A 24,868-nucleotide genomic window follows, 5' to 3' on the forward strand; every position below is an offset into this window, starting at 1 on the left:
ACAAATCCACAACCCCTCTTACAAATTACAGGAAGTTCACTTCACTAAACTATGTTGTCATGCTATTTATTCAAGCATATCTGATGCCTAACCACTACATTTATATTTTCTCATCCTTCAGCCCATGGGCATCTTCTCCATCCTGGAAGAGGAGTGCATGTTTCCCAAGGCAACAGACACTTCTTTCAAAAACAAGCTCTATGACCAGCATCTGGGCAAGTGCAACAACTTCCAGAAGCCCAAGCCTGTGAAAGGCAAAGCGGAAGCCCACTTTGCACTTGTGCACTATGCTGGCACAGTGGACTACAACATCACTGGCTGGCTTGAGAAGAACAAGGATCCACTGAACGACTCTGTCATTCAACTGTACCAGAAAGCATCTGTGAAGCTTTTGTCATTTCTCTATACTTCTTATGGAGTTGAAGGTATAATTTTAGATGAAATATCTATCTATCTATCTATCTATCTATCTATCTATCTATCTATCTATCTATCTATCTATCTATCTATCTATCTATCTATCTATCTATCTAGCTATCTATCTAGCTATCTATCTATCTATCTATCTAGCTATCTATCTAGCTATCTATCTATCTATCTATCTAAGTTTTCCTTTGTGGATGAAAGGAAGGGATTGTGCAGGTCTCACCTAGCAAGGTCTGAAGAACTTGCAGCAGGTAATTGATACAGTCAGAATATGTTATACTGCTGACCAGTGAAGGTCCTTGCTGCATCACCGAAGGGGCTAGATTGTATGTTAAATACTTGCAGGTCATAGTGAACATCTCATATAATTATATATAATACAAGACTACTGCTCAATGCAATATAACAAATTACGATTTCACAAAATCTAACAGGTGATGTTTCATATCACGAATGCACTGCTATGAAGTTAACCATTTCTTTGAAGGATGCTTTGCAATTGTTAAAAGAATTGACAACTTGGAAGCCCATTTATTTTCAAGAGCAAGCGGTAATGAAGGCATACATGGTTAACATTATATTCATTTATTCAGCGCACTGAACAAAAGCCCCCTTGGGACTGTTGTACTTGTAATGAGAACCTAAATTTGGGAAAGATCACCTTTCCCTCCCTCCCCCATACATATATGCCCAAAGGACAATACTGCTCATGGCAGTAAGGTGCAGAATTTGGTAGATATCACTAATGTATTCTCACACTTTATCAGACACATTGGTTGCCATTCTGAAGGCTGCTATAACAATGAGCCTGAATCACAGTTAAAACTTGTGCACAAAGGTTACATTGACCACACAGTTTTTCACCATACAGATTTTGCTCAATAAACACCAACAATGCTGGCCACACAGATTTTGCAAAATAAACGCCAGCAATGCCGGAATGGTCATGGGAAAAAAAACACAATATACTGAGTCTGGCATCTCCAAAAGGGTGAAAACGTATGGAATTACTGTGTGATCCCTCTTTCCGAACTACGGCACTAGGAATGGGTTGGTAATACTGCACAAGTGGGATATCGAATCCGATGGTATCTCCATTTTTGTGGGTGTTACTGCACACAATGATGCCACAGTCAGTGAAGTCCTTAGAAATATATCAGCAATGTTTCATAATAAAGAATGGAGCAAAAATAAAGAAACAGAAAATTTGACACTATAAATGACCACTCTGACACTATGGTGTTGCTTTTTGCCTGCTTAATGGAACACAGTATGTCATACTGTTTATCTGTTTGCTCATGTTTACAGCCATAAATTATCATGTCAGTTCTTTTACCTTGTTCCTCTTTTCAATTAAGATACCGCTGGCAAAAAGGCCGGCAAGAAGAAGGGTGGTTCTTTCCAGACTGTGTCAGCTCTGTTCAGGGTAAGCCACATTCACAGATTTATTTATTTTTGTTTGAACATATAGCGAAATGAATGCAACTATTACTCAATGCTTCCACCACAGGAAAACTTGAACAAACTGATGTCCAACCTGAGAAGCACCCACCCCCACTTTGTGCGTTGTCTCATTCCCAATGAAACAAAGACGCCTGGTAAGAGAACATTTAAATTGCCAATTGGTAGTGAGACGACTTTGAGAGATTTTATGGAAGGCTATAAATCCTTCATTCATACAGTCAGTCGGTGTACAATTACAGAGGAATAAATGAACTTACAGTTGCTTAGTATCCTTTTGTGTATAGCATATGTAACTATTTTGCATCAAAGGGTATATATGAATAACACACGCTCATGGTCAAAATGGCTGTGTGAACCGAGCTCTTCATCATGGGCTTTAGATGTATCAATATAACAGAATATTTTAAAATTCATGATTTGTGTCTACAATGTAAATGGCGCTGATATATTCAATTTAGTACATGTTTAAATGTGCACTTTTAGTTTTAAAGCTAATTTTTGTTTGGATTTCTTTAAGGCGCCATGGATCACCATTTGGTTATCCACCAGCTGAGGTGTAACGGAGTGTTGGAAGGTATTAGAATTTGCCGAAAAGGATTCCCAAGCAGAATTTTATATGGTGACTTCAAGCAACGGTATATGCTACATAAATATCACCTTTGTTTATCATTGTATTTCTCTGCCATTTTCCTATGTCACTTCTTATGTTAAATCTAGGTGGGTTTTATACTGACACCTATTTAATGCCAGCATCAATTGAATAATAAGACAGCAAAGAATGAAGTCACATTTATATTCTAAGGATAAACTTCTTAGACAAAAGTGCATTTTCCCCCAGGTGTGGTACCTACAAGAAAATATGTTAAAATGAAAACCTTGACAACTTTCTATTTAAGCGTTAATCGAAAATCAAATACAAACAGAAAAAGTCTATGAAAAGTCTATAGAAACTTCAAAAGGGTGCTTTCATCTATTGATCTATTAGCAAGCAAACAACATTTTTGATAAATCAAAAATGGATTTAGGAATTTGGAAAAGAATAATTTCATGATTACAATTAGAGCGTGTGTCTAACCTAAGTGGGAACATATAATTAAAATGTGCAAACTTGCATGTATTCCTTGTTCCTGAGTACTATGTAGGATCAGTGATGTAGGGATGTGGAGATTATCATCTTGGCCAATGATGAGATGGTATATATTGTTCCAGTTGAGTAGATACTATTTTCATTCTACACCGTGTTTTAATCACATTAATCAAAAGTTTGCTAGGTGGGTATTCATTGATGGTTATGGATTTAAAGATTGCAAGGTGGCCAGGCTGGTCAAGGTTGTGGTTATACCCTCTCCAAACATGATGGGGGAAGCACAGGGTCTAGCAAGTCATACATCTTTATTTATCAGAATGCAGATTAGTGCTTATATGATCTGGTTAATCCACTCCATAATTCATGAACAAAAGCATTGTTCTATTTTTTACTTTATTTCAGGTACAAGATTTTAAATGCAAGTGCTATTCCCGAAGGTCAGTTCATTGACAGTAAGAAAGCTTCAGAGAAGCTTCTTGGATCTATAGATATTGACCATACTCAGTACAAATTTGGGCATACGAAGGTAAATATTTTTTTATTAATGTTTTATCGCGTATTCTGTGAATATATATCATTTATGCTACAATAAATTCTAAATGTTATGATACTTTTGTTTTTTTTATTTTGTTATATAATAATATTTTACAAGCAGATATCCACTTGTGCCTGAATTGAAGATATGTTGCTGCCATATATCTTAAATATGTGTTCATTTATTTATAAATCATGTAATTAGAAACACAGTCCTCAATCAACGATCTACATTGCTCAGGGTTTGAAACATCAGTGACGTACTTCTTCACATCATCTCGTTTTAGAAACTAGCTGCATTAGAAGTCAACCAAAGTTATCTGTAACATCAGCTAATGTCACTAAATAACTATGAATGTGTTAAATTTCTTGTTTAGTGGGCAATAGATTGCTGACATTTATGTCATTAGAATATGGCCCCATAGAGGCAAAGATTTTGGAAAAACATTCTCTTGCCATTGTAGAAACATACCCTTCCAATCACCATGCCAGAGGTAAGCCCGTTTGCGCCCGTTCGCGCACAGGACGCGCCGGGGGCCGGACATGCTGCCTCTTTGTCTCGAACTGCCTTCATATACTCTAGAGATGAACTTCTCCGCCTAAACCCCGATATCTCTCCGAGCCGCCAGCACTTTACTATCAGCAGACATCCAGAATCCTTGTCCTGTGGTTTGCTGAATGTAAGATCTCTCAGCAAACATCATGAGGAAATTGCGTTACTCGTTGATTCTCATGAGCTGGATATTCTTCTCATGACTGAGACCTGGACAAGAGCGAATAGTGCGGTGGAGTTGGGCCTTGCTTGCCCCCCAGGCTATAAAATCAGACATAACCCCCGGGTAGGGGCTAGAGGGGGAGGAGTCGGCTTGATTTTCAGGGAGACATTAGATCTTACCCAGCTTGACATTAAGGCAATCCCAGGATGTGAACTGATGGGTTTTTCTTTAAAGGGGCAGGGTGTTGTTTTATACACAGGGATGCTATGTTATAGACCTCCGTCCAGTGCTCTGTCGGACGTGGCTGAGGTCATTAATCTTATTCATGATCTATTTAACTCCCATTCGAGACTTATGGTGTTGGGGGACTTTAATCTGTGGCCGGATGGCCCTGTGGACTCAGCGTATAAAGATTTGATCCAGGCTTGCTGCAATATCCAGCTGCAGCACCTAGTACTCTCCCAGACCCATTCAAAGGGCCACATTTTAGATCTGATTTTTACAGATGCCAGCCATATGACCATACGGGACATCTTACCTCTGTGCTGGACGGACCATGCGCTTGTACATTTCTCTCTCTCACTTCCTGCCGCCTTAGCGAAGAAAAGCAGTTTAGGAGCTACTAAGATGGCCAGACAGTGGTCTAAGCTCACAAAACAGCTAATTCTGCATACTTTGCTTCCGGGTGGCTTTACGCTGGGAGATAGTGTGGACATGAGTTATGGAACGCTTAATCAGCGTATTGTGGCCTCTTTGGACTATCTGGCTCCGCTCCGTAAAACTAAAGACAGGACCAATCACGCTAGACCGTGGTTCTCTGAGGATCTGCTTCAGCTAAAACTCCAGTGCAAGCGGGCTGTACGTGCCTGGAGAAAGAAATATCTTGATTCCGATAGGGTCCTCTTCAAACGGGCTTTGGCGATCTATAAAGCACAGATTAGATGTGCAAAGGCCAGATTTTTAGAGGAGTCGTTACTGTCAGCGACGAACAAATCTCAGGCATTATTCAAGATTGTAAAAGACCTGTCACGCCCTGCCAGCACTGTAAACGATATCCCCGCATCTCAATCATTATGTGATTCGCTGGCACAGGCCTTTGAAGATAAGATCGCTGCCATCTTAGGTAATCTCGCCACTACACCAGGTTCTGACCCTCAACTCCAGCCTAACCCCTCCGTGTCCTCCACCTTGGATGGAGATGCTAGCTTAGCTCGATTGAACAGTTTCCCGCTCCCGTCTTTTGAGGAATTTTGTACACTTGCTAATGGTGTCTCGTCGGGTTTGCCCCTAGACCCGCTTCCTTATAAATATTGGAAACTGTTTCAAGAAGAGCTCTTTCCTCCACTCTTCGCCATTTGTGGCCAGTCCCTTAGGTCCGCACGGGTCCCGGATTGCTGGAAGCTGGCAGTGGTATCTCCACTTCTTAAGAAGGAAACCTTGGACCCTTCTTACCCAGCGAATTATAGACCAATCTCCCTGCTTCCATTTCCAATTAAAATCTTGGAGAAATGGACTACAAAACATCTGTCGCCTTTCTTGGAGTCTAAGGCCTGTTTGGACAAAGCTCAATTTGGTTTTAGGCCAGCCCACGGGACGGAGTCAGTTTTGGTGACCGTTTTGGATGATCTTAGAACTCGTGCCGATCAAGGTCGAGCAGCCTTTTTAGTGCTGCTCGACATGTCGGCCGCGTTCGACACGGTCAGCCATGCGATCCTGATCAGGAGGCTGGAGGAGGCGGGGGTGTCTGGCCTAGCACTTGAGTGGCTTGTGTCGTACCTTAGACACAGACATCAGGTGGTGGCCCTGCCACCCTTCAAATCTAACATCAGAAGGGTTGGTCAGGGTGTATCCCAGGGCTCGGCCATCAGCCCAATCCGTTTCAATCTCTACCTCCGCCCCCTGGTCAAGTTAATAAAATCTTTTGGCATAGCAATCACCAATTACGCTGACAATACCCAGCTTGTCTTCTCATTTGAGGGCAAGGAGGCCGTGTCACAAGAAACCTTCCACCGCTGCATGATATCTACGGCGGAATGGTTGTGTCAGAATTCGTTGCAATTCAACAGCTCTAACACCGAGGTGTTGCATTGTTCAAAGGATCGTATTCCAAGGCCTCTTCCACAGGACTACTGCCCCCCTGCCTTTCAGGGCACTAGTGCGCCGGCTGATTCTGTTCGGAACCTGGGGGTGATGTGTGGTTCCAACCTTCAGCTGGATGCGGCCGTGAACAAAATGGTGGGCACCAGTATGGCTCTGCTCCGCACGCTGCGGAAAATTTTACCTTTGCTCCCCGCGCATTCCATGCCAGAGGTAGTGCGGAGCAGAGTCCTGAGCAGACTCGAATACTGCAACGCACTACTGCTGGGGGCACCAACGACTCTGGTGGGGAAATTGCAACGCGTGCAGAATTTTGCTGCTAAATTGGCTCTTTCGCGTCGTCGCTCTGATTCATCTGTAAAGGCACTCAAGGATCTTCATTGGTTGCCGATCTCCCAGCGGATTGACTTTAAAGCCCTCTGCCTGGTGTTTAGGGCCCTCCATGGCCAGGGACCGGCACCATTGCGAGATTTGTTCTCCTGGTATACCCCTTCCAGATCTCTCCGCTCGGCCTCAGCCTGCTTGGTATCAGTTCCCAAGATTCTGAGATCTCGGATGGGAGGCCGATCCTTTAGATATACTGCAGCAAGACTGTGGAACTCCTTACCGCTGGGGTTGAGAACCACTGGAGATATCACTTCCTTTAAGAAAGCTTTAAAAACTCACCTTTTTCCCAGAGCAGAGTAAGTGGGACTGTAGCGGATTACATCTTGTATGGATGATCAGAGTCTAAGCGCCAGGATGCCCGTTGGGTGACAGACATAGCGCTATATAAGTATGCCAATATATACATACATACATACATGCAAGAAACTGCAATTCTTTTACTTTGCTAGATGAATTTCAATTCCCTTTAGAATTTGTTTGCCTGATAATTATGGGCAGGGGAACGGTGCACCCAACATGGTGAAAAACACGCTGATCTCTGGTGGATAAAGTCACCTACTTCTGCAGTTGGGTACTGATGCTATGTGATGATTGTGTCAAAATAAAAAAATAAAACAAAGACACAACTTGCTTTCTTGTTGGTAACTTACATTACTTACACATCACTATTCTCTGTGCCTTTTGTGCTTTTATATCTGCTGCACATAATGATTGCATCACACTGTATAAAATTACGTTTTTAAACAACTTAGAAACATGTATATTAATTGGTGAAATTGATGCCTTGGCAAGTTTAAATTTTAAATGCCCATTATGTACATACTTACTATCCTTATGGTTTCTGCATTTTGTATATGCTGTTAACCAACCTTTCACTCTGCACAATAGGTTTTCTTCAAAGCTGGCATTTTGGGTACCCTTGAAGAGATGAGAGATGAGCGCTTAGCCCAGTTGATAACTCGTACTCAGGCTATGTGCCGTGGCTTCCTCATGAGAGTAGAATTTCAGAAGATGATGCAAAGGAGGTGAGAACTGCGTGATATTGTGAAAAAGCTTTCCTGCATGTAACCAGCACTATGTCAAACGTAATGTATTGCAATGTATTTTGCATCGACTTAATCAGGAGTCACTAATATCACAATGCCATCATCAATTCCATGGGATAATGACATGCAAAACACATACAGATTGCATGTTTAGGTAAAAGGAAATTAAATGTAATAAATGATACAATACTTAGGATCACTGATTCAATCTGCATCTTTGTAACTGTTGTCTTTAATCTGGATAATTCCATAAGTGAGACATTTATCTCACAAAATCAGCCTTCAAAGAAAAGACATTAGCAATAACATTCCTACTTATTTTAGAGAGCCCCCCACGTGTCTCATTGCTTAGGTTTCACCCATTATCATGCCTGCCATCATCTCCAAACGCAACTACATTTATTAAATTGATATAGCAGAAAAACAGAGATATAGTAAACATATTATTTCCCATTAACAAAGGTCACTTCCAAACTCTTTCCTAACGATCTGCAATCAATTTCAATGCTGCATAGAAAGTGTATATTTTACTTATTGGGCAAATAAGAGAACAGTTAATACAGGCAAATGGTTTAAGATAACCTTGCTTTCAATCTTAGGAATAGCTTCCTTGCATTCATTCTGTCCCAATCCATAACTTATGTGCTTTAAATGCTATAAATGGGAAAGGCAGAAGGCTGAATGAATGAATGAGGATTGATGTGGCCTAATGCCTCGAGCGGTTGACCTTGACGCTGGGGAACCGGGTTTGAGTCTCAGCATGGATGCTCAACCTCCTGTGATTCTGGGCAAATCACTTAATCTCCTTGTGCCCAACAAAAATGAATATTTCCATCTGTAACACAACTGGTGCTCTTGTAAAGTGCTCTGATATCTTTGGGACAAGTGTGTGCTATATAAACTTAAAAAAAACAAATGACTGTATAATATCTCTAAGATGCAATATGGCAACCCTGAAATTAGCTATTCTAAGATTTCAAACATGACAAGCAAATATTAAAGTAAAATTACAGTATTCCTCAGCACTTCATACATTTCCATACATTTTCCTGCTATTCTGCACACTTTCTAGCAGTGATTTCCTTGGGTTGTGTCTTTCCATCAGACATTAGCCTGTTAGTCCTTAGGTAAAACAGTGTGAGAACATAAGCTGTGTTCACCTTCTTCCAATGGAAAAAGGTAACAGTTTCAATGCCTGGGAAGTCAGGAGTAACAAGAAAATTACATATGGACTGAGTACACTAGGTAAAGATGAAGCTTTCAGAAAAGCATTTGCCCATGTTGGTAACAAAAACTACAAGTCATGTGGATTGACTATTGAAGAATGTTTATTCTCTTGTTTCTCATATTACTGTGTTAGATTAGAGGTATGCTATTTAACAGTGTGGTCATCTAGGGAAATCAGAAAAGGGAAACTAGTATACACAGTACTTTGAGAAGGTGACTAGTTGTGTAAATGAAACTTCACACACCTTTTAAGTGCATAAATTTACTTTGAACATAAAAGTTTAACAATAACGTGCTAAGATATTTTCCTGTTGTTTTTATCTGAATACCTACCAATTTATGTTATTAACTTTCAGGGAGTCCATCTTCACCATTCAGTACAACATCCGCTCATTCATGAATGTCAAACATTGGTCATGGATGAAGCTGTACTTCAAGATTAAGCCGCTCTTGAAGAGTGCAGAATCTGAGAAGGAGATGGCCAACATGAAGGAAGAATTTGAGAAAACCAAAGAGAGTCTGGCTAAATCTGAGGCTAAAAAGAAAGAACTGGAAGAGAAAATGGTTAAAGTAATGCAAGAAAAGAATGACCTGCTTCTTCAAGTCCAGTCTGTAAGTGACTGTAAAAAGCTAATCTTGATGTGTCTCTAAATCTTAAATTGACCCAAGCCCACTGACATTCATTCAACTACTTTTAAATGAAAGATATGTTTATGAATGAATTTACATAGAAGAAACCTAGCATATGCCTTTGACTGACAAATATTTTCAAGGATTATTTGACATCAATTGGCAAAGGCTTCAATCTATGGAGCTTCTGCTTTGCAACTTTAAATGTAGTCTTTAAAGTAATACTTTGCATACCAACCAAGTGATTAGCCAAATGGCTGTTTAGTTGATGGTAGGGGATCCACAGTTTAGGCAGATCAATTAGACTTTTAGTCTAATTGGGCTGATATGTCTTAGGAACAATGCACACATTTGATTCAATTGGAGATGCGATCTCAATGCAGATTTGTACACAATGATGTTCTCTTAGCAGCTCCATGTATATACTGAACTTTCAGTTTAATTCTCTAGCACTTCGTTATTCAGCATCTGTTTTGACTACAGCTTTTGGTATGGTACCAGAATATCATGGACTGAATATGGATTAAATAATAGAAAATCTCCACCCAATGACATAATATTTTTGCAAATAGTATTTAGGACACATCATTTATGTTCAACAATATCGTTGAGAGTGATTTTGTCAATTCACCCCAGGCTTTCTTCTGCAGTACTTATTCAGTGCCATTTCAATGGTTCTAATGCATTGCTTTACAGAATTCCATTACAACTCTGAGGGCCAGATGTAGGAGCCGAAATACCGGTCGGTAACGGCCGATGTCGGCCGTTACCGACCGGTAAATGGGTTTTCGGTATGTAGGGGGCTAAATTTACCGATTTACAGAATCGGTAAAATACCGAATCAGTAATTTTACCGATTCGGTAACTTCGGGATGTAGGTGGGACTCTTCAGAGTCCCTAAGGCCTTACAGATTCGGTATTTTACCACCCAATCCAATTGGGTGGTAAAATACCAAATCCAGGTGTGCATGCACATGTGTGCATGCACACCTATGCCATGTGACAGACAGACATGCCTTTAGGGCATGTCTGTGTGCCACATGGCACACATGCCTGTATTTGGGGTGCTAGAGGGTGTCAAAGTGACACCCCCTGCACCCTTGCTGGAATCGGTATTTACCGAATCATTGATTCCTATGGGCTTCAAAGCCCATAGGAATCAATGGCCATTACCGAATCGGTATTTCGGTAAGTACCGATTTTTACAGAATCGGTAATTCAATTACCGATTTTACCTACATGTCACACCTTCATATTTACCGATTCATAAATACCGAATCGGTAAAATTCGGTATTTATGAATCGGTAAATACGATTTACCTACATCTGGCCCTTAGTGAATTACCAAGTCAACATTTTTGTAACAGTTAGCACTAGTTGGAAATTACTTGATATAGTTGATTTTGCAAATACTGAGCAGTATAAAATGCATAATGAATCAGTTGATTCTGAGTGTGAAAGTCTTATCTTCCTCAAGACTATTTTCATATGTATCTGTGATTCGCATGTATGAAGATGGAGGGTGTTACATGGAGAATCTATATATCTGAGGAAAAAACAAAAGGTCATTCAATGCACGTTAAGGTAACATGAACTCGAATTGCTCTCCCTTGCAGTTTTGTGGCATAAAATAAATTCTGACAGCAAACTGCCCTAACTTGCTTGATGATTCTGGCACGTGGCATTACATACAGAGTGTAGGAAGAAAATACAAGATGACACCTGAATATTCTTTCTCCCTTGAGAATGGAGCATGCTCAGTGTCAACTGTGAGAGGTTATGTTGTGAATTGTAGGCAATAGTAGGGATGTTATTATAAAGTGCCAGCTAATTTAATCTTCAGGAAGGTAGAGTTAGGGAAATACCTGTCCCAAGTAAAGAGGGACATGATTAGAAAAGATAGTATGGTTAAGGCAGAGGCTAATTTCAACAATTGTCACCACAAGGTGACTACTTACATCTGTTGCTTCAGCATCTACCAAAAGGCACAAGCAATCCCATAAATTGTTATGTTTGATACTTTAGATTTTTGGCAATACAGCATTACATTTTGAATCTGATGTTTTAAATATTTGTTTTACATATATAAGGAATCGGAAAATCTGTCTGATGCTGAGGAGAGGTGTGAGCAACTCATTAAAAGTAAGATTGGCCTTGAAGCTAAAATAAAGGAAGTGACTGAAAGGCTTGAGGAGGAAGAAGAATCCAATGCTGAGCTAACAGCCAAGAAAAGGAAGCTTGAGGACGAGTGCTCTGAACTGAAGAAAGACATTGATGACCTTGAACTGACACTGGCCAAGGTGGAGAAGGAGAAACATGCCACGGAGAATAAGGTATGTCATACTAATCAAATGCTTCATCAGAAGGTGTCCAACCTTTGATGAACCCTGTGTTATACAGAAATGTGGGCACATTGTTTAAAGAGAAATGCCACATGAAAATGCTCCTTTGTCTTACTGCTGAAAAGCAGAACCGTCATCGATATTTACTTGGGCCATGTCTTTGATCTTTCCTTGGGCTATGTTGATGCCACATTTTCCTTTCTCTTCCACATACATATATTGGGCCCGGACAGGTTATTTATATCATCAGAAATTATCTGGCAGATTGGTGATATCTAGACAAGATTTGTATGTGGTTCACTATTTGATCATTAGGTTGGTGTCCTCAGTAAACAGATTCAATTTAACATTAAAATATCAAGTTCCTTTGCCTATGCATTACGCCCATTGTGCCACCATGTGTCCCTCAGTTGATCATAAAACTAACAAACTAAATATGTCACCATACTTTACCTGTGAGAGAGACTGGCATGTAATGATGTATTAAATTGGATATTTCAAAAATGTATGCTGGTAGCCTAAACTTATCTTGCCCTTTCAGTTAAAATAACATGCTGCTACTTTTTGCTTAATTGCTAAAGATAGAATACATTGTCTATGCACAATTATAGGTACAATTGTTTTAAGGAGTTGTGGGAAGCATGCACAGAAAAAGTAAATAAAAGACATACATCACTTTTATTTTAAAATATGGATACATATGCAAATCTTTCAATCATATTTAGGTTAAAAATCTTACTGAAGAAATGGCTGGCCTGGATGAAAGCATTGCCAAGCTCACCAAGGAGAAAAAGGCTCTTCAAGAAGCCCATCAGCAAACGCTGGATGATCTCCAAGCTGAGGAAGATAAAGTCAATACCCTAACAAAAGCGAAATCTAAACTGGAGCAGCAAGTGGATGATGTAAGACATCTACTGTACTAATGGTGGCAGTTGGCAAAAATCCATATCATGTAGGCCAGAATAATGATAGTTTGTGTTTTTTCTGTTTTGTTAGCTTGAGGGGTCTCTGGAACAAGAGAAGAAGCTGCGCATGGACCTTGAAAGAGCAAAAAGGAAGCTTGAAGGTGACCTCAAACTTGCCCAGGAGTCTCTAATGGATATGGAAAATGACAAGCAGCAACTGGACGAAAAGAACAAAAAGTAAAAACATAAAAAATATAATGTTGCTTCAACAAAGACAACGGGAAAGAAATATGATAGCCATTGTCATTGCTCTGTGGTGGTGGTGATTGAGGGTTCTATAATAAATGGCAAAGCCTAGAGTCTGACAGATGGTGAATTTATCATCGTCTACCTCGTTTAAAGGAATATATCAATAGTTATGGTGGAACATATTGGTGTGAAAATACCACCTGAGTCTCAGACCTTTTCAAGGGGAGTAATGGCACATTTGTGATTCGGAAGATAATCAGGGTTGCGATGGATAAACATCCCTTAGACAACATGTTTGCTTTGACACAATCAATATGTGTATTTGTTTTCCCCTAAAACAGAAAGGAGTTTGAGATTAGCCAGTTCCTAAGCCGGATTGAAGATGAACAGATTCTAGGGGCTCAATCACAGAAGAAAATTAAGGAATTACAGGTAATTCTATGTATACATGCTTACATACATTTATATTATTCAAGTGAGAGGGGCAATATTTACCCCAACCTTCAATCAAACATGGAAAAATATTGCAAATTAATAAGCAGAATAAATATCAACATTTTATGTCTGTATGAGTGTATGTGTGTGTGTAAAATGGTGTATATATGCTTCTGTGAAATTTTGAATAACCATTTTTACCTCTTTTTCAGATTAAAGTTTTAGGTTTTTAGAGATCTATCAACTAGCTTTGTCGAGTTTGATGGAGTATTTGTTAATTTCAAATGCCAGTTTGAAGCAGAGGCAGCTTATGGCTATAGAACAGTGGGTAATATTTAAAATGCTTATTCTAGGCTCGTATTGAAGAACTTGAAGAGGAGATAGAAGCAGAACGAGCGTCTCGAGCTAAAACAGAGAAGCAGAGATCAGATCTTTCCAGGGAACTTGAAGAGATTAGTGAGAGGCTGGAGGAGGCCGGTGGGGCCACCTCAGTTCAGATTGAGATGAACAAAAAGCGAGAGGCAGAGTTCCAGAAAATGCGCCGTGACCTGGAAGAGTCAACTTTGCAGCATGAGGCAACAGCAGCCGCTCTGCGCAAAAAGCATGCAGACAGTGCAGCAGAACTTGGGGAGCAAATCGACAATTTGCAGAGAGTCAAGCAGAAACTAGAGAAGGAGAAGAGTGAACTGAAGATGGAGATTGATGACCTCGCAAGTAACATGGAGTCTGTCTCTAAAACCAAGGTAATTATTTTGTTTCTCAATCCCAGGGAGTATCATGAGTTGCAGCTATAGTTTTGCAACATGTTTATCTAAACTCTTCTCATTTTGCTTCAAAACAAAGGCTAATCTGGAAAAAATGTGCAGAACTCTGGAAGACCAATTTTCTGAACTTAAGTCAAAAGATGAAGAACATCAGCGCCAAATTAATGATTTAAATACCCAGAAAGCTCGCCTGTCAACAGAGAATGGTAAGTACACAAAGGGCACGTGTAGTGTACATTTCTATATTATACGCACAGTTAAACTGTTGGAACATGGGTAAAAAGAGCTGATTTTGTGATAAATCTGGTTGTAGGCGAATATTCTCGGCTTCTAGATGAGAAAGAGTCTTTAATATCTCAGTTAAGTAGAGGCAAGCAAGCCTTCACCCAGCAACTTGAAGAGCTGAAAAGACACTTGGAAGAAGAACTAAAGGTAATTGATGTAAAACAGCATACGTTGCTCTTATCTGTATTCTCATTCTATGCACAGTAACCTTATTTCATGTTGATACATATTTTTGTGCGTTTTAGCTAATCCTTGCAAATCCATGTGTATCAGGGAGTGAGCTGCTCTTTGTCATTGACAACCTTAATAAAAACTCTGGTCCACTTCGCTTTCTTCTTCGAATTGGAATACGTTTAAGCAAAAGTAGTGTGGAAAAATGTGAAACACACATGAAAGACCTAGTAGCTAATTATTGGTGAATACTTGTTCAGCATTTCATTGCCATATCCTATAAGCACCACATACATGTGCCCCCCACAATGACTTTGGGTCATTTAAACGCAGACAGAGAGGAGAAGGTAAAGGCAGATCCAAGCATATATGCACTACAGTATCTCCGGCACAAGTGTGAACTATTTGAGTGAGCAGGCATGTGATGTTTTTGATCCTGAAAACAAGGTGCACAGCCAAAATGCTCATGAAGTGCACCCAATACGGGGTTTGCACTCCCATCATTTATAGGGCAGCCAAGCTAATTTTCTGTAGTCAGTGACTGATCTTTTATGGCGCTTCATGGCTAGCACACAGTGGTGAAATGTTGAATATCATAAAATTGAATGAAGTAAATGTAATTGGGTATTTTTTTCACAGTTTGGTTTCTGATCTCCATGACTTTTACTGAGGGAAGAGAGCACCCTGCATGTCTACAATAGTAGTTGCCTTGGTGATAGAAAGCTTTTAGTACCTTTTGGACAATTTCTTTCACAATGCTCAGCATTTGTCAGACTCCATTGCCCACACTTATTAATGAGGCAATAGGCTTTTTAAAATGATTATACACTGCTTTTGAATGTATTTCTGGCATTATATTCACTTATAAAATGTAATCACATTTGCATATGTAATTGGTGGAAAATGGCACCTATCCCTGTAATGCGTATTTTGATGTTTTAATTGTTGAAATTTATTTGTTTGTCCATTTTATGATCCTGACTGTGGTAAGTAGAGGTTGATGTCAGCTACTACATGTTGAACATGTTGACATTTCCAAGCCTTTAATTGTTGACTTGTACTACACAATTTTGTCAATTCACCCCAGAACCATGGGGGTGACTCACTTAAACATTTTGATCCAAATAAATATTTTATGTCATATATGTTAGGCTAAGAATGCACTTGCGCATGGTTTACAATCTGCGCGTCATGACTGCGACTTACTGCGTGAACAATATGAAGAGGAGCAGGAGGCCAAGGCTGAGCTGCAGCGAGCCCTGTCCAAAGCCAATGGAGAAGTTGCTCAGTGGAGAACCAAGTATGAGACAGACGCCATCCAGCGCACCGAGGAGCTGGAAGAGGCCAAGTAGGTTTCTGTGACATTTGCAACTGCTTGCATTCTTATTTCTATATGTAATTACAGAAAATCAGTTCATTTAATGTCGAGAAAAGCGACAGCACTTTCATAATTACAAACAATTGCACTAGAGGAAATCTGTAGATGCCGGAATGATCTTTGAGATCCAGTCAAACAAATGTTTGGTAATTCCGTTTGCATATGAGTATCTGAGTGATGCTCAAAGAATCGTCATGCTGGGTTCGGTGCAAACTTTTTTGCCCATTGGCATAGTTATTAATATACAGCTGATACAAACCAGAGACACACAGGGAGCTTATTATTTGCGTCATAAAAAGTCTTTTTGATTTGTATCCAATGTTAACAGACTTTATTTTCAGGACCCATATTCAAACAAATATGTTTTATGTATGTCTAGTATTGTCTTGTGTATCACTGGATTAGGGCATGCGAGAGTTAAACATAAGTAAAATGTTCGTGACTTAAGCAAAGGTGTTTGACCTTTGTAAAACTTATGACAGTTACTTACATTTATGATTCTGGATATAATAAATGGCTATTTCAGGCCTGGCTTTAACATTTCTTCTTGGGATGCTTTAACACATTATATTTAAGATATTGTTCTCAATCATAAGAGCTATTTTTTCTGCAAAGGAACTTCTGAGGTCTTGATAGCGCAGGTGTCACACCAGCCTTTTTAAATCTTAAGTTGATTTATTGAAAGATATTTATGTCAACAAACACATAAGACGCATGAAGGACCGGCACCATTTCTGATGGTTGAAAACTTATTTTTGTAAACTGAAAATATTTAAATGTATTACTACAATGTTAAAATTTGAGAAATGATCTTGGTCAGTGAAATACTCTCAGAACATTTTTAAAATAAACTCTGATATTAAAAATCCAACAACTCCCTATGTAGGTCTTATGCCTTCAATGATTTGATAGCGGTCAGTCTAGAGCCAAATACTGCACATTTAAAAAAATGTCTTGTGTCTTTCACTGTTTTGAAATAACTTTTTGGTTCAGGGGATTTATGTATACAAATCATGAAACAAATGCACCAGAATACAGTCCATATCTTCTTATCCACATTAGGAAGAAGCTTGCTCAGCGACTACAGGATGCAGAAGAACTAATTGAAGCAGTTAATTCTAAATGTGCCTCATTGGAAAAGACAAAGCAGAGACTTCAGAATGAAGTTGAAGATCTTATGATTGACGTAGAGAGGTCAAATTCAGCCTGTGCAGCTCTAGACAAGAAGCAGAAGAACTTTGATAAGGTGATTTGGGAAAACCTTTGTGGAATATCTTACATTTTACATTACTGAATTCCTACAGTTATTTTCTGTAAACACATTGTTTTAGGTGGGACACATCGTTTTCTGTTTGTTAGTTAAAAAACACAAAGTTTCAAATTCTCTTCTTTGCAATTGGGGGAGGTCCAATATTGAACTGCAATTTAGAAAAACACCCCCAAGCTTATTTTCCTTTATGCAAACCAGAAACATTGAATTTACATTTTAGTATATAAATCAGATCCTAATATGTCATAATCCTGAGTTTGCTGTGTAATTTAAGAAGATGTTCAGGACAAAATTGTAAATAAGCACCAACTTCTAGCTTTTCATGCCACATTACAGACAATAAGCTATTCTGGCTCTACCTCTAGAAGGGACCAACAGACCCTTAATGTTCATTGTCATGACTTCAGACTTCAAGATGGACATATTTAAGAATACCAGATGGCCTGAATACAGAATGGAGGTTGTGGATTCTTGTAGAAAAAGTTTCAGAGGAGAGGATCTGACGTCTAGCTGTCCACAAAAGTGGACATCTAAACAAGAAAGCATCCCTCTTCTTAACAACACATCAGAAACAAGGAACTATAAATGTGCTCTTACTGATGGAAGAGAGTACCACATTTTATAACTGTTTCAAATAATGTGGTGCTTTAATAAATGCATTAGAAAGAAGTCTTAACACACTCATTTCCATAGACTGGAACGTCATTTTAGTGGACACCTTATCCTTCAGCATTTAGGAATGCTAACTCAGGTAACACAGCGAATATGCAACCCCGTTGCACTCTTGGCACACTTGGCTATTTACCACTGTTTGCGAGGGTAAATATTCACTCAAGCACATGCAGTTTCGAAGGGTGACATTATGGGACTGGTCTATGGCATAATAATCAAAACTCGTGAGAGAATATGAGGATTGTGGAATTGTGTATCCTTCTGACATCTAGACCTTGAAGGCAGTGAACTCATACACTAGTTTTCCGATGCAATGGAAAGACAAATCAGGCCCTTCTGCCCAATCCTAAAAAATACAAGTGGAGGCAAAATATGGAATGACATGTTGTAACCTGACATACAATGTTGTATGCACAATAGAAGCAAAAGTTCAGGAGAGCTCAGGAGCACACAGATGGCATTTGGGTAGAAAATAGAACAATTATTTGACTTTTGGTCTGAGAGATAACAGATATTCTGAGAGAAACTCTGTTAAGATGCAAGTGTAACGGAAGATTAACATGTGTTCTATAACTTGTAAATGGTATGATTCCATAGGTTCTGGCAGAATGGAAACAAAAGCATGATGAAGCCCAGGCTGACCTTGAAGCCTCTCTGAAAGAGACGCGGTCCTTGAGCACAGAACTGTTCAAAATGAAGAATGCCTATGAGGAATCCTTGGACCAGCTTGAGACTCTCAAGAGAGAAAATAAAAACCTTCAGCGTAAGTGCTGGATTCAGCCAGGGTGTCTTTGCTTTGTAGGCATAAATACATATTTTATAGATGTACGTTTTTAAAGCTAAGTACACAAATACATTTCATTACTCTTTCAGACTTTTCCTCATCCTATTTGGGTTGTTTGGTATAATACAGTTTCGTCTACTCATATAGGGGTTACAAACATACTTGAAATGAAAGTGTGGTATCCTTGGTTAGTACATGTGGGTTGTAGAATGTAGAATGCTTGTTTAGAATGTTAAAGAGCTGTAGAATGTGGTCAGTCATGTATCTGCTGACTGCCATTATGGATGGGACATTGCTGATGCTACTCCCTACTCAATAAACTATTCTATTGTATTGCATTGTAATTGCATTTATATAGCGCTTACTACCCCTGACGAGGCGTCAAAGCGCTTTTTCTGCGGGTAGCACGCTACTCCGGGACCCTTAGAGGATTAGTATTGAATTAGTATAGTGAAACATGCAAGTACATTTTAAGTGGTGGACAGGTTAGTCAGTTATTTGAATTTGGAATGATAGCAGAAGGATAGAGTAGGACAAAGGTTTGTATTTATTTATCGCTCGCTTGTTGACGCATGCTATTCAGGAAGCTTATAAAGGATTAGTGGTGAATTAATATGGTGAAATATGAGGTAATTTCAGTGGTGGATATTAGTCTGTTACTTGGAGTGAGAAGGATAGCGGATGGATAAAAGTGGAAGAAAGATATGCATTCATATAGCACTTGTTACCCCTGATGGGTATTGAAGCGCTTTTCTGGCGAGTAGCACGCCACTCCGGAACCCATAAAGGATTAGTGTTGAAAATTAGTATAGTATAAATATAAAGTAATTTGAGTAGTAGATATGTTATTCAGTTATTTGGGCAGTATATTCGTATAGTTGAAAATGGAATATGGAATTTGAGAAGTGAACATGTTAGTCTGTTAATTTTGATTGAAAAAGGATAGTTGCGGGATAAAAGAGTGAAGGATTTTTCTTTTTTTTTAGGTCTTAGCAGTAGGAAGAGGCTTTTGGATGAGTAAAAAGGAGTTTTGGAGGGAAGGAGTCAGAGGGGAGAGTTTAGAAAGGTTTGTTTTAGGGGATCGGTGCAGTAAAAAGAGATGTCAGATAATGCAAGGAGGGGTAGAGCAGGAGAGAGTCTAGAAAGGGTTATTTTGGCGATCATAGTAGTGCTATGGGGTTTGGGATAAATGAGAGAGTGGATGTAGAGGATATATTGATAGATGTATAGGATGAGAGATAGGGTAGTGCATTAGAAGGAGTAGTAGAAAGAAGTTTGAGATGAGTCAGAAGGTCGGGCTAGAAGATATATTGAGCGAAGTATAGGCTGAGAAATAGGCTAGTGCATTGGAAATGCTAAATTAGAAGAAAGTGATAAATATATAGATCCATAAGTACATTGAAAGTATATAGATACATAAAGGAAGTAAGTATATTTAGATTAAATATATTGATAGAGGCACAGGATGAGAAATAGGGTAGTACATTGGATATGCTTTTTCAGGAGAAAAGTAACAGACACACAGATCCAAGTACATGGAAGATACATAGATGCACAATAGAAGTATGTACATGTAGACCAAAGATGAATATTATTATTATTATTGTTATTATTATTTTATTTTTTATTTTCTCTAAACAACATAATTATGTTACATGTTTTATAAAGTAATACACAAAGATAGGTACACGTCTATAGTGAAAACAAATGCTTATATACAGAGGGATGTGCTGTAAATTTCTGTTTCCGTATGGTGCTTATGTGGGGAAGAGCCAGGTCTTGAGTAGTTTTCTGAAGATAAGGTGGTTGTCGGTGGATCTTATGTTGGGGGGTAAAGAGTTCCATAGTTTGGCTGCTTGAACAGAGAAGGAAGAGCCACCCATGTTTTTTTTCTTGTATGGTGTGATTTTGAGGCGAGATGCTCCTGTAGAGCGGAGGTTCCTTTGTTGAATGTGTTTGGTGATTTTATTCTTGATGAAGAGTGGTCCTATTCCATGTATTGCTTTGTGGGTAATACAAAGCAGCTTGAACGTGGATCTTCTGGCAACCATTAACCAATGCAGGGCTTTCAAGGCAGGGGAGATGTGGTCTCGTGGTTTGAGATGCAAGAGTAGTCTGGCAGCCGAGTTCTGAATCCGTTGTAGTCTTTTCATGGTTGTTAAAGGTGATCCGTGGAAGAGGTTATTGGCGTAATCGAGTTTGGATAGAACAAGGGAGATGGTAGCTTGGACCTTGTGTGGAAATCCCAAATGAGGGAAAATTAGTCGCAGCGTTTTTATAGTAGCAAAGCTTGATCTTGCTAGTTTATCCACTTGGACATTCATTGACAGCTTGGAGTCTATGGTCATTCCGAGGTTTCTTACTTCCTTCGATACTTTAGGCAGTGATTCCAGTTCATCAGGCCATGCGGCAAGCGGGTTGTAATTTTTCCAATTGCCACACGTGAGTATTTCAGTTTTTGAAGCATTCAATTTGAGATGGATCCAAGTCATCCACTGATCCATGGCTCTGAGGCAGCTGAAAATTGGTGATTTTCCAATGTCTTTCGGCCATTCCAGTTGAAGGAGTATTTACGTGTCATCTGCATAGTTGTAGAATGTGAGGTGAAATTTATTGATCAGTACTGGTAAAGACTTCATGTAGATGTTGAAAAGCATGGGCGAGATGATAGAACCTTGAGGGACCACTGCTTTTGTGGATTGCGGTTTGGACGAGAAATTATGTCAGTAGTGTCAATGGGGTAAGGTGTTCTGACCTCATTGAGATCCTCATGCACATCATTACAGTGGGCTGCTCTAGCCTCCTCATAATGACATCATCATGATGAGTATATGGTGGTGCCTCATGATAGAGCGCTTTTATAGTATAAGGATCAAATGGCACAGCCTCTGATAGAATGTGCATCTATATTGTAAAGTCAACTTGGAATATCCTCTGATAGGATAGCATACCGTTTATGAATATTTGGTCAGATAGACTCAGACTGTGTTGAAAAACTATAAGACTGGTGCTCTATTTTTATGATTATAGACTCTTATGTACATGATAACAATAGGATTTTGAAGCATTAAAAGACAACTCTTGTACTTTGAGAGAGCTGAGTGCAGTAATATCAGATGGAGTGTAGGGTATGGCAGATGTTTTATAATGGTATTAGGAAGCAGCCTTAGAAGGAAACCTCAGTGGATTATGCGTTTTTTGTATTGCAAGTGGAAATATGAGTTCATATATGTCACAAAGGTGGTGTATATACCTTTAAGTGGAATGCAAATTATGATTAATACGCGTGGTAGTTTTAGAAGCAGTCTCCGCACTTCAATGAGGTAAATGGGGGTGAAAAACTGTACTGAGAAGAAGTCCCAGGCATGTTACAAGGTTGGGGTGCTGTATCATCATGATGAGATTCATGTTTTCAAAAAGTAAGGGTTCAGCTTATACACGTTAATATCCTTAGATTGTCATGATATTTCAAGGCGGCTGTAGAGAAGAAAGCCTTTTTGTCTTCTATTGACTTTTCAAATAACTGGAATACTCATGATTTTCTAGCATATATCGATAACAAATCACAACTGTTTATCTTAATAATATATTGTGTAATTAGTGCTCCATACTATGTACCGAATGGCTAATTTTAATACTGACATGCCAGATACAACAACGCATGGTTTTTCAAATTTATAGAGGAGATATCTGACCTAACCGAACAAATTGCGGAAGGCAGCAAAAGTATTCATGAACTGGAAAAAGCTAAGAAACAAACTGAGCAAGAGAAATCCGAACTCCAATCTGCCTTGGAAGAAGCTGAGGCAAGTACATACCGTTAAAGCCATATTGGCCAAAACTATTTATGTTTTTATGTAGAGATTAATTTAAGTGCTGCAATACTTCTTAATGTTTTCAGGCATCCTTAGAACATGAAGAAGCTAAAATCCTGCGTGTACAACTCGAGCTGAACCAGGTGAAATCTGAGATTGATAGAAAGATTGCAGAGAAAGACGAGGAAATCGATCAAATCAAGCGTAATAGCCAGAGGGCCATGGAATCCCTACAAAGCACTTTGGATTCTGAGATCAGGAGCAGGAATGATGCCCTCAGGCTAAAGAAGAAGATGGAAGGAGATCTCAATGAGATGGAAATTCAGTTGGGACATGCCAACCGCCAGGCAGCTGAAGCACAGAAACAGCTCAGGAATGTGCAAGCGCAACTCAAGGTAAATGATCCAATTGGCTGTCTTTACTTTTTCTCAGCTGTACTACCAACTGTCAATAGATTGCAAATCACACTCTGTTTATTCAATTCCACAAAGGATGCCCAAATTCACCTGGATGATGCTCTTCGAAGCAATGAAGATTTGAAAGAACAGGTGGCCATGGTTGAGCGAAGAAGCAATCTGATGGCTGCAGAAATTGAGGAGATGAGAGCTGCTCTGGAACAGACTGAGCGTGGCCGCAAAGTGGCTGAACAGGAACTTCTCGATGTCACTGAGAGGGTGCAGCTGCTACACACTCAGGTATACTGAAAGTTTCTCGGTGCTGACATGTTTGCTCATGCACTTTGCTTTAATATTAATGCTTCAATTGACAATGACCCCTTTACTTCCCAGAACACCAGTCTCATCAATACGAAGAAGAAGATGGAGACGGATATTTCTCAGCTACAGAGTGAAGTAGAAGAAAGCATCCAGGAGGCAAGAAATGCAGAAGAAAAGGCGAAAAAGGCAATCACAGATGTAAGTACTTGTTGTCTTTAGTAATATTGTAATTCAATTGGGAATCAGGATTTCTTTTTAAACTTGTTTAAGGTCGGTGAAGGGCATGAATGGAAATGCATCACCGGGGTGGCTCCAAAAGTAAACTTAATTCAAGTAGGGCACCTACCTCTACCAAGTTATTAACTTTAAATTTGCAAAGCAGTTTATTTTCAGCAGAGCAGTGCTTAATTTAGTCTCGGGTTACAGGCGGAAAGGAACAAAAAGGTGGAAATCATCGACAAAGAAAGCAAGGATGAGAAAAGAGCCAGAAAGTGCTACATATATGGGCAGAGAGTGTCTGTGGTGGATGAAGGAGACATGAGGTGGATCCGGATTAGGCAGCCTTGGCATGTGGCATCTTTGACATTTGATAAAGCTGGGTGCCTACTTCTGAACAAAACGTTTATCACGGCCCCTATTCTTTAACAAATTAGGCACCGTAGCAGGGCATCCAGATATAAACATTATACTGAAAGTGGCTTCTCAGATAATAATCCCAGTACATACTCAATGTACAGTTTGGAAAAACATGATGTCTTTCAGTGACAGTACTTTAGCAGCTTTAAGGGCCACACCAGACATTTTTACCAGTGAGTTCCTAGTCTCCGTTGCAATATCATGGCAGTTGGGTTCATTGTACTTACACCGATTCATCTTCATTTTATTGATTAAACTTCCCTAAGGTGCGTTTTCAGTGTGAAAGCTTGAAAAATCCCAAAGTGTAGGCAGAATTATAAAGATGACCAGATGAGGTAGCAAAAGAAGAAACCCGTTATTTCTCCGAGCTCCTCTTTTGTCAGTTGCATCTGGCTTTCAGGAAAACCCTCAGTAAAGAGAGCATTCCTGCTGGAAGGACTGAGGAGTAAGGCCTACTCCTCATTCCTCTGAGCAATGGATGATGACTCTTGGCCACAGCGGTGTACTTTAGTCAACCCCTGCAAGGGTTTCGCGGTGACATCACAGTTTTTCAAAAAATGCTATTGAAAGATAGTTGTAATCTCATTGCTGTGCATAAGATGTGTTAAATGTTGTCCCCACTCAGGCATAAGAAGAGTTTCAATGCAGCCGAAACACATTTTCAGCTTCACTGTCTCAGAGCTAGTGCAGTAGATGTACTCATGGTCACTGCTGATATCCCAGCAGGTATTGCTAAGATGTTTCCATCTTAAAAATTCTTAAGGTACCAGAATATCGCAACTAAAATATCATTTGACAGAAAAATTGTTTTCTATACATTGTGATAAAAATA

General features: G+C 39.4%; 1 protein-coding gene across 1 annotated transcript in view; it reads left to right on the top strand.

Annotated features, from left to right (window-relative positions):
• LOC144770326 (myosin-1-like) overlaps nt 1-24,868 on the top strand; it is a 41,360-nt gene that overhangs the window by 13,006 nt on the left and 3,486 nt on the right. Inside the window, exons 15-35 of the mRNA XM_078654757.1 lie at nt 122-425; nt 1,785-1,852; nt 1,937-2,024; nt 2,408-2,525; nt 3,380-3,503; nt 7,600-7,736; nt 9,341-9,596; nt 11,705-11,947; nt 12,682-12,858; nt 12,953-13,098; nt 13,452-13,542; nt 13,899-14,288; nt 14,389-14,515; nt 14,623-14,741; nt 15,917-16,113; nt 17,206-17,389; nt 18,683-18,848; nt 22,551-22,675; nt 22,771-23,079; nt 23,176-23,379; nt 23,473-23,598. Of these exons, the coding sequence (XP_078510883.1) occupies nt 122-425; nt 1,785-1,852; nt 1,937-2,024; nt 2,408-2,525; nt 3,380-3,503; nt 7,600-7,736; nt 9,341-9,596; nt 11,705-11,947; nt 12,682-12,858; nt 12,953-13,098; nt 13,452-13,542; nt 13,899-14,288; nt 14,389-14,515; nt 14,623-14,741; nt 15,917-16,113; nt 17,206-17,389; nt 18,683-18,848; nt 22,551-22,675; nt 22,771-23,079; nt 23,176-23,379; nt 23,473-23,598 (3,699 nt within the window). The remainder of the gene's footprint in view (nt 1-121; nt 426-1,784; nt 1,853-1,936; nt 2,025-2,407; nt 2,526-3,379; nt 3,504-7,599; nt 7,737-9,340; nt 9,597-11,704; nt 11,948-12,681; nt 12,859-12,952; nt 13,099-13,451; nt 13,543-13,898; nt 14,289-14,388; nt 14,516-14,622; nt 14,742-15,916; nt 16,114-17,205; nt 17,390-18,682; nt 18,849-22,550; nt 22,676-22,770; nt 23,080-23,175; nt 23,380-23,472; nt 23,599-24,868) is intronic.

The sequence above is a fragment of the Lissotriton helveticus genome, chromosome 7, assembly GCF_964261635.1.
Source record: "Lissotriton helveticus chromosome 7, aLisHel1.1, whole genome shotgun sequence".
Taxonomy (NCBI): domain Eukaryota; kingdom Metazoa; phylum Chordata; class Amphibia; order Caudata; family Salamandridae; genus Lissotriton; species Lissotriton helveticus.